The sequence below is a fragment of the Elephantulus edwardii genome, unplaced genomic scaffold (genome assembly GCF_000299155.1).
Source record: "Elephantulus edwardii isolate Elephantulus edwardi_28Jun2011 unplaced genomic scaffold, EleEdw1.0 scaffold00221, whole genome shotgun sequence".
NCBI lineage: Eukaryota > Metazoa > Chordata > Mammalia > Macroscelidea > Macroscelididae > Elephantulus > Elephantulus edwardii.
The window spans coordinates 706,679-717,601 of NW_006399971.1; the positions used below are offsets into that span (position 1 = coordinate 706,679).

The following is a 10,923-nucleotide window of genomic DNA, read 5'->3' on the forward strand; positions in this document are numbered from 1 at the left end:
TGTCCAATTGCCGCAGTGCTTGTCAAAGCCAGTTCTGATTAATCTCCTTTGTCAGTGTGTCCTTTGCCATTCCCTATCACTCCTCCCTGAGAGAGACTCCTGTATGTATAAATATTATCTAGTCACTCACAACATTGTATTTCAGAATACAACTTGAAAATTACTTTTTTATTAAATACAACACCATTCTTATTCTGTTTTTCTTTCCCAGCATAGTAGGCCAAACGATTATCTGATTCAAAGCAACCAAAGCGGGCCCATGTCATCTCACGAATGCCTAGTATGCTAATATCAGTTCATGTGTTCCATTTCATTTTAATAATTTCCAGTTAAAATACTCTAGAACAATTGTATATAACTTTTTTCACTTCCATTTTATTCACCTTTAATTATTCATCTCATCTTTTCCAGAACGTAACTGAAAAACCAAACTCACCGTTACTGTGTTAATTTCTGTTCCTAGTGACCGTATAGGATAGAGTATAACTACCCTCATAGGGTTTCCAAGTCTGTACATCTTTGCAGAAACAGACTATTTAATCCTTCTGTCCCAGAGCCACTGGTGAGTTTAAGCTATTGACATATTGATTAGCAGACAAATTCTTTAACCACTGCACAACCAAGATTCCTTGACCATTTAAATCACATTGGCAGGTAAATCTCTCTCAAAATTCTGAAAATGGGAAAAATAATTCATTCAATAAATACAAAATGGAACAGGGAAGTTTCATATGCCTGGCTGTAGCAACTATGAAGAATTTGTGCAAAGGGCTTATGGACCTCAAGAAATATAAGAGTCATCAAAACAAAGGCTGTGATTATCCAGCCTTGCTTGAAGGGAAAAAAAATGAAATTAGGGAGCAGAGAAATGGATATGTTCTATAGGAAAGGCAGGTCATATATGGCCTTCTATGGGAACTCTGCTAAATTAGTGTGTAGGGAGTGGTGCTGTGAACCAAACATGGTGCCTAAGTGGCGGTTTGAATATCCCAGACTACAAGAAAGAAAGATAGGCAATATCTTCCTTAACAACATATGTTGTTGTTACATGACATCGAGTCGTTTGTGACTAATAGTGACCCTATGTACAAGAGCCCTAAACACCATTCTATCCTGTGCCAACCCAGCCATCTCAAATGCATTCACTCCCACCACTCCACTCACAGAATCAATACATGTCATCAAAGGTCTTCCTCTCCTGCACCGCCCCTCCACTCTGCCAAACATGATGTCCCTCTCCAGTGACCAGTCCCTCCTTGCAAAATGCCCAAAGTATGTCAGACGAAGCTTCAGAATCCTTGACTCCAAGGAGCCTTCCGGTTTCACCCTCTCCAGCACAAACCTGTTTGTTCTCCTAGCAGTCCATGGTATATTCAACACTATTCTCCAGCAACACAGCTCAAATGCATCAATTCTCTTTCTGTCATCCCTATTCATTGTCCAAGTCTCTGATGCATAGCACGTAATTGCAAAGTCTATAGCCCAGGTCAAGCTCACCTTAGTCTCCAGCCTGACATCGTTGCTCTTCAGTACTCTAGAGAAGTCCCTCACAGCTGACTTTCACAGTACAATTCATGTCTTGATTTCCTGGCTACTGTTACCAAGAGTGTTGATTGTGGAACCAAGTAAACTAAAACTGTTAACTATCTCAATTTCTTCACCATCCATACTGATGCTGCCAGTTGGCTCAGTGGTGAGAATCTTTGTTTTCTTGATGTTGAGCTTTAATCCATATTGGATGCTGCAATCCTTGACTCTTTGCAGCAGGCGCTTCAGGTCCTCTTCAGTTTCAGCAAGCAGGGTTGTGTCATCTGTATAACACAGGTTGTTGATTATTCTTCCACCAATCCTGATGCCACATTCCTCCTGTACAGCCCAGCGTCTCAGATGATCTGTCTTGCATACAGATTGAAAAGGTAAGGAGACAAAATACAACCTTGATGGAACCCCTTCTTGATTTTCAACCATGTAGTGTCTCCTTGCTCTGTTCTGAAACTGCCTCTTGGTCCAAGTATAGGTTTCTCATTAGCACAATCAAATGTTCTTGGACTCCCATTCTTCTCAGAGTCAGCCATAGCTTGTTGTGATCCACACAGTCAAAAACCTTTGCATAGTCAATGAACCACAGATCGACATTCTTCTAGTATTCTCTGCTTTCTGCCAAGTCCATCTAACATTAGCTATAATATCCCTAGTACTACGACCTCTTCTAAATCCAGCCTGCACATCTGGCCTTCTGTTGACAAAACCTGTAGGGTCAGCTATAAGTCAATTCCAACTCCAAGGCAGTGAGTTTGACTTAAACATGAACTGTGTAAAAGATCTTTGATTTGTGAATATTTTTTTGCTTATACTCATCAAGAAATGCTCTGATTACTGATACAGCCTTTAATCTTCACGCAAACAAAGGTGTCACTTTAATTCTGATAACATAAAAGGAATCTTAATTGTACCCCAGGATTTCTGTTAGCAAGAAATGTCACATTTCTTTCGAAATTTGGTCATTTGATTGTCACTGAGTTGTTGTTGTTTTAATAAATAAATATTTATTTCTAGACGACATAGATTGACACAGTAACTGAAAAAAATGGGCTCATAAACAATGACACAATACTGGGTAATATTTGGTTCCATTGTGAGTGCAAACCAACTTGTTGGCATGGAACTAGAATGGTTCTGGACTAGTAAACTTCAAAGTACAAATGAATCAAGCACGTGTTATTTTCTTTATGAGATAACTAGTCTTGATCAGGTAGTCCTACTATTCAGCAAATGTGCAGAGCCAAGACTTTGGCTCTGGTATCTTTGTGGTAAGAAATAATATCAATGCAAAGGTATGTCTTGCAAATCCACCTGCTGCTACAAAGGATGGGCATCTCCTCTCTATAAAGACTGACTCTGAAAACCAACTTGATGGTCAGCTGCGGGTCAGTTCCAACTTGAACAACACAAAGCCTATTTAGAGGTAATATTTCTTTCTCCTAAAGTTTTAAATATTTTTTAACATAAAGAAAGGCAACATTTATTAAAAAAAAAATTATGAAAATATTGTTACATGGAGTAAACACTTGGGAATTGGTTTCACTGGGTTTTTTTTAATTAGTTTGCTTGCTTACTAAGTTTGGATACATTGTGTATTATACTATTTTTTACCATTATTTTCTAATTTCTCTACAAATTATGTCAACTCTTCATTTTCTATGCCCTTCCCACTAACCTTTGTCATTTTTAGTGTGCTTGAGATGATTCTTGAATATAATCCACATGGTCACCATGGAAATTATCATTAGACCCAGTGACAAACCCAGTCCTACTATCCAGAGATTGATTTTAGGGAATAAAACACCTGGAAAACAACGATTATCTCACTTGAAATTCAACCAGGTAACTTTCTTTCTAAGAATAAATTATCACATACTTTTTCTGAAGATATGTTACTATAAAAATTAGAGGTTCTAAGCCCACAACATTTCCTGAAATGCTAGGAATTCAAGAATCTTGAAGAGAATTCTATTCCTCTACTGCTCCTCAAAGAACTGAAACCCAGAAGCTCTTTCAGAATATTGAATGTTTTAAAATGTTGGAAATACTGGAAATATGAAAATAAGGCAACTCATAATCTAATTTGAACAAGTATTATTATCTTATCCTTATATTTGCAACAACAATTTCTTTTATAATACTAAAAAATGAGTTTTTACCCATTTTCTTTTATAATAAAATACTTTAAAAAATGAGGTTTTTCCCCATTCACTTCTCCTTCCCTCTAGGTGTCCTCTAACTTCACATTATACTATATACTTTTTATCCTTCTACATCTTATATATTCAAGTGTGAAAGTGTAATGATTTGGGAAAGTAGAGAGACATGTGGAGCTCCTCTAAGTTAGAACAAGCATTCTCATGACCTTGAATGACAAGTCAAGATTTATTGATCCAGATCATAAAGACTGAAAATTACGTCAAGGCAAAGATTCTCCTGCCCAGATGTTATCAACCTAAATAAGTATTCATGGTTTTGGTGCAAGTAGTTACTACTTAATAATGTTAGTTCAAAATAGATAACAAAGGCATTCTCATTCACAACTCTGATAACACACTTTTAATTATGAAATCATTTTAATTAATGAATGACAAAATAACTGTTTTCCTGAATATGAAAAAGTAATATTTTCTTTTTTCAACTTCTAGATTGTGTTTACAAGAACGTTCTACTTCTACTACTCAAAGGTTACTATATTTGACTTTCCCTTTAATGTTTCTTCACAGATTTCTTCGGTTTACAAATGTGTGTAAAAGGCTTGATTGTATTCCTTCTCTTACTTTTCTTTCCTGAATTTTAATTTTTAAAAACTAAAAATAACTATCCATTTCTATTTTCATTTTCTTTAATATTTCCAACATCAAGTTCTTGCAAAACATTTTAAACAAGTATTACTTGTCAAACTGTATAAATTGAGAAAATTTATTTATTAAAAATCAGACATTTATTTATTAATCCACTGTACAAAAATACATTGTGATCTCCATATCGGCTAAGTTTTGAGGACATTACAGAAGTAAAATAAAACATCCTCATATGACTGATACTCTATCTGGATTAATAGTGAAATACATAATCTGAATAATTTAAGAATAGGGGCACTTAACACAAATGTTTTGTTCTTTGAAAGTCTGCTGTCAAGAACCTGTCTAAAATAATGAAAAGGGATAATGTCAGCTTACAGAATAAGGTGTGCCTGATTCAAGCCATTTTCTTTCCAATCACCTACAATGTATCTAAGAGCTGGACAATTAATAAAGCTTACAGAAGAAAGAACAATGCCTTTGAGATATGGTGTTGGAGAAGAGTGCTGAGTGACCCATGAACTGCCAAAAGAGCAAACACTTATGTTTTGGGGAAAGTGCAGCCAGCGTTCTCCTCAGAGGAAACATGGTAAAGCTTTGCCTCACATGCTTTGAGCACGTTGTTAGGAGAAGCTATTCCTTGGAATAGGACATCATGTTTGGAAAGATCAGAGAACAAGAGGAAGACCCTCAATGAGATGAATTGACACAGTGGCTGCAGTAATGCAATCAAGTATAATCAGCAACAATAAGGAAGGAACAGACTAGGATGGAGTTCAGATCTGTTGTTCATAGGGTTGCTATCAGTAGTATTCAATTTGGTGGGAACCTAACAACAACAACAACAACACATATTACGTTGAGGACTGCTTCTTGAAAAGGGGGATATCTTGGTATGTCTCAGGTGATTATTTAGAGAGAGCATAAGAATTACACAATAAATAGAACATCAAATGTTTGAGTATTTCTAAAGGAATTAGTAATAAGAACCTAAGGAGAGGAATCAGAGAAGAAGGAAGGGGCAAAATATTAAGTAAGAGGCATAATAAAAGTCAAGAAAGGGGAGCTTTGTTAACAGTTGCAAGGCTTCTCCTCAGATTATGAAACCAATTAAAGAAAGTTGCATGGATGCTTGTTACTTTTTTAAAAGTCTATTTGGAAGGGGAAAAAAGTCTATTTGGGTAGCTATAAAGAGTAGATTAGGTATCTGAACTCTTCTTTGCCAGTAATGTGAATTATACTAGTTAATCCTTTTAACAACCTTATGAAGTCAGCACTACTTATTTTCTCTATTAAGTGTGTGGAGAAAGGACAAAGAAAGTCCTATGTGTGGCTCCAAAGTCACAAAGATAGTAGATGCCACCCCCAGGAATCAAACTCTGTTTGAAATATAGAAGAATAAGTTCCAAATATAATAAATGGCTTTTGTTGTGCAGTAAAATTATGAGAATATTATAATTTAGGAAATGTCTCAATATGCTCCATTATATTTAAATACTTTTGAACATATATGCATTCTTTGTGGTGCATGCAACCCAAAGTCATGCAGTTCTAATCTGAGATGCTCCATAAGCAAAAGCTGAGTAATCTCTCCTGTGATTGATTTACTGCCTCTGAAAATCCACTGGATTGTCAGCTATGAGTCAGTTCTGACTTGACAGTACCCAACTCTATAAAGTAAAATAATGATATTTCTTAGACATCTAGAACACAAAATATGTAATTCACTGTCTACATTAAGAGTTATAAAGTAATGAGCTAGAATATTCTTCTAGGTGTGTCAGCCATACATCTTTCCCAGTTACACCTTCTTGAGCCTTAGGTAACTTGAATATTCAACTATCAATTCTCACAGAAACTGACCTGACAAAGCAATGTGAGCTTCTTTCACCACATGGAGTAATGGGTTTCTTATGAAACATGACACATTTCCTTTTGAGCTTTCATCCACTGTAACAGATGTTTGCACATGAAATAAACCATTTTCTTCTGTTATCTTTGCCTCAGAGGTTGGTGATAAATTCTGTTGCTGCAAATCCCTCCATTCCATTTCAGGCTTTGGGTACCATCCTGTGGAAGTGCAGGTCAGCTTAAATCCTCCAGTTTTACTATGTTCAATGTGAATATGTGGTATTTTACCTGTGACTGGGAAGGTGAGAGGTAATAAAGCACACTTATTCAATAATATGTCCATTTCATGTAAGTCAAGGAACTTGTGCTCATTAGTTACATGAATCTCAATTCTCTTATTTGTGGAAGTAGGGGTTTAAATAAACCACAAATGACCACATAGAACATTAATATTAGAAAATCAGGCCTGTTATACTCACAGTTAACAAATTACCTAAATATCAAACAGGTATTTTTACTTTCTATTTCCTTTCTCCCTTTTGATGTGTTTCTCATTATTTTCTCTGATTAATTCCTGAAGCTGAGTAGAAGAATGTTCTATCAATACGATTGCAATTTATAAACTTAAGCACATGTTAATGGATGTTTTCCCAATTTCACTTCAAAATTCACTGAAGTCATGAATTCTGTCACAATTTTTTTGCACATTCCTCTTAATATTTAAAAACCAAGAATGAGATGAGGCTGTTCTGGAGCTAAAGTATAGTGACCTCTTCTCAGAAAGATAGAACAAGAGGTTGACATGCCTGCAGGGATAACATTTTCAGTGGAAACTGATTCTTGATCCTGGATTAAACTTTTTGGGAGAGAGAAGTGAATTAAAGAATGTATTTCAGAAACCACACAAACTAGATAATCACAGGAAAGCCTGGAGTTTCTTGTAGGGAGTGTTGGGGATTCTGCATGATTAGAAAAGCACTCAGTGCTGCTCAACACATATTCTATACTACACTAGTACGGGCAACTCTACTAGTGGCTTCATATCATGAAGAATGACCCAAAGTACTTATTGGATAGGATGAGAATGTAGGTGCTTAATTAAAGGGTGAGGTCATTTAACTACCTTTGTTCCCTAGCCAACTAAATAAGAGAACATATTTCCTCCTATTAAAAAACAAAATTGATCCAACAGAATGTAGCCATTATCAAACAATATCAGGAATACCATATGCAAATAAAATCTTGCTGAAGATTACTCAAAAGCACCTGGAAAACTACATCTACAAGGAACTGCCAAAAATTTATGGTGGATTCAGAAGAGGTCTTGGCATGGAGGATATATTGTTGATGAACTTGAAGAAAATTCATCAACAACTTGCACTATAGAAATTATTCAATCTTGCCAAAAGAAAGTGAAGAATACTTTAAGCATCTGATGAAGAAGATAAAAAACTATAGCCCTTGAAATTTACTATATCACAAAATCAAGGGAGAAAAATCCTCATACTGGACCAATTGGAAAACGTTCTGATAGATGGAGAAAATATTGATATCAATTATTTCTGTTCCATTGGATATACAGTCAACATTCATGGTAGCAGCAGTAAAGAATTCAAGATACTGCATTAGGAAAATGTGCTGTCAATGATTTCTCCAAAGTGCTATTGAGCAAGGATGTTAGAGTAAAGATTATATGGCACCTGCTCCAAGATGTAATATTGCCAATTGTTTCCTAGGCATCTAAAACTTGGACAATGAATAAGGATGAGAGAAATGATGGCTTTGAGTTATGGTGTTGGAGAAAAGTACTGAGCATCCCACAGACTGCTAAAAGAACAAAGAAATTTCTCTTTGAAGAAATGAAACTAGAGGACTCATTATAAGCAAGGTTAAACAAATTTTGTATCACATAGTTTGGGCATGTTGTCATGAGGTATAAATGTTTAGAAAAAGATATTCTTGGAAAGCTAGAGGATAAAAGAAAATGAGGAACGATCTCAACAAGATGCATTAGCAAAGTATAACAATGGGTTTGAACAGTATTTGATATCATGAGAATGGTGAAGAATAATGTTTTGATCTGTTTTGATCTGTCTTCATAGAGTTGCTATGGGTCATTTGACTCATCAACACCCTAGCAACAACAACAAAAGGGTGAGTAGACGTCATGTGTATTTTTCTTGTACGCAAATTACATGCAACTTAGAAAGTTAACTAGACTTGGTCTTACATTTAACATTAATTAATTAATTAATTAGAAAGACACTAAGATTGTTGTTGTTGTTGTTATGTACCATCAAGTTGGAACTGACTCATAGTTGGCCCTCTAGTGGGTTTTCAGAGGCAGCAAATCATCTAGTAGACTGCCTGTTCGTCTCTTGCAGAGCAGCTTGTAAATTCAAACTGCATGCTGTTTAGTTGTTATGTTCTTGGGTAGAAAGAATAAATGCCTTCGTATTGAAATTTGAAATAGTGAGAAAAATGGTATTTCAGAAAACCTTCACCTCTTAGTGCCTCAGAAGTATTTTTAAAAAGAGCAGAGGGATGAGGATGGGTGGAGGATGGGTGTTATTCATAGGATCACACAACTTGATGGGTGAGGGAGCAGTAAAGGAAATGAGAAAAATTTTGTGTGAAAAATGATGTATTTAAACTTTGTAAATAAATCAGTATAAAACATTTAAAAATGAAAAAAAGAAGGTGGAAACCCTCTAAACCATAAGAAACCTCACCAAAAAAAGATATTCTAGAAAATATGTTAATTAACCCCTACTTATGGCAATGTGAGCCACAAGCAATAGATCCGAATAAGAAATGTGGGCTCAGAAAAATATGGAGGTAGTTAACAGACAAAATGAGAAGGCAGTGGAAAGCTCTTTTATAATTGGTGGTAGAATTACTTCATGCAAAGAACACAAAGAATATGGGATAGGTCAAAGCAAGCTAATCCAGGGAATTAAAATATTTCTCACTTGATGTTAGGTCTCAACATCAAAGTCATTGGTAAGACTTTGTTCATGTTAAGGAATATCTGAAATACCTCTAATGCTTCTAAGTTTATATGCAAGTTACCACAGAATGGAAAATAAATTATCCTAGTTCAGAAGACGATATCCAGGGACAGTATGAGCACCATTAAGTCATTCATCCAGCAACAGGAGTTCCTAGACAATTGTCTCCAGTAAGAGTGACTCTTGTTTACAAGTGAGAAGCTTGGTATACCTTCTAAATTTTGCAAGCTTTCTATCAACAGGAAATGTATTTTTAACAAATAGAAGCAACAGTGCAGAAAAGATGGACTGATAATGGGCTTCTCAGATACCTCTTGCCTTGCTCCTTCTGGGTTTTGGAACAGAACCAACCTCTTTAGATGAGATGAGTTTTCAGAAATTTTCCGAGATGGAGCATACAAGACTCCCTGCTCTTTTGTACCATTAAAACAATTACGTTGACAAAAAAAAAAAAAAGTTCAATTGCAATATGAGGACACTGTAAAAGACCACTTAATTTCATCTCTTTAACATTCCATTGTGGTGTTTATAAAGATTGGGTCATTTTTGTGTATTTATGCCAGTATCTGTTCTACCAGTTTAGATGACTAGATTTAAAAAAAAAAAAAAAAGAGGAGCAGAACTCTCCTTTTTTTCTTAATTTTTTTTATTCCAGTGGCCTACCTGTTACCATCAGTTGGAACTGTGCTTCATTGAAGTGGGTGGAGCTTGCAAAGAAACAGCTATACTCCCCTTCATCTGAAAGGTGAACGTGATCAATCTTCAGGGCCACCTGCCCTTTGGTGATATTCTCCTTCAAGAACTCTGTTCTCCCTTGATACTCTGGACTCTGAAGCCCCATATTCTCCTGGGAACTCTTATAATGATGCACTAGGACTAAAGAACGGAGATTATACCATCTCACCTCCATGTTCTGTGCATCCATCGGTGGACTGATGTGGCAGGAGAGCACAATCTCCTCTCCTATTACGGCAGTGACAGCTGTATCTGGTCCCACCACATGAAATGTCCCTGAAAAAAAAAGTGATAGAATCAGCTCTGTAGCATGTATAGTTGTAACTATTTGATATAAAAAAAAATGGTAGCTAAGACAATAGTTCTTTTTGGTCTGTAGAGTTTTCAGATGGACTATAATGAAAGACCTATGGATTTACTTCTAAAAATCAGGCAATAAAGGCAATTACCTAACACAAATAGCTGCCTCAATGGCCAGGTGTAATAAAAGAGGTGTAGAAAAGATGATGTGAAGTCCTCTTAACATTAGGTAAATTATTATTGTATTATTGAGACTGTGTTTACAATAGATTGGGAGCTCTGGTAGCCTAGTGGCAAAAAGCTGCACTGCAACCCCAAAGGCACACTGTTCAAATCCATCAGCTGCTCCGTAGGAGAAGGATGGGCAATCTCCTTTTGTGTAAGTAACTGCCTGGAAATGGAAAGCCCATTGGAGGGTCAGCTATGTACACATGAACAATGGCTTGTAATAGATTGTATCTGCTTCAAATTTCAGATTTCTTTCTGTCATTGTTTTCTCATTAATGAATTGCTTTGATGCCACACTTCCCATTACAGTAGATTGGATGTAATACACTTTGTAACACTAGATTAAAAGTTGGCTTTTTTTAGCTAGTTAGCCTCTGGTCTCCAGATACCTTAAATGCAGACACATGGTCTTGCAAATCAGCATGTTCTCACAAATTAGCACCAGCTATGGG

The 10,923-nt window shown here is 36.0% G+C and overlaps 1 protein-coding gene across 1 annotated transcript in view; it reads right to left on the minus strand.

Moving 5' to 3' along the window:
• Positions 1 to 10,049, minus strand: part of LOC102855035 (butyrophilin subfamily 1 member A1-like) — a 15,815-nt gene extending 5,766 nt beyond the window's left edge. Inside the window, exons 1-2 of the mRNA XM_006898146.1 lie at positions 9,872 to 10,049; positions 6,210 to 6,491 (exon numbers count right to left, since the gene is read on the minus strand). Of these exons, the coding sequence (XP_006898208.1) occupies positions 6,210 to 6,491; positions 9,872 to 10,049 (460 nt within the window). The remainder of the gene's footprint in view (positions 1 to 6,209; positions 6,492 to 9,871) is intronic.
• Between the last annotated feature and the right edge of the window lie 874 nt (positions 10,050 to 10,923).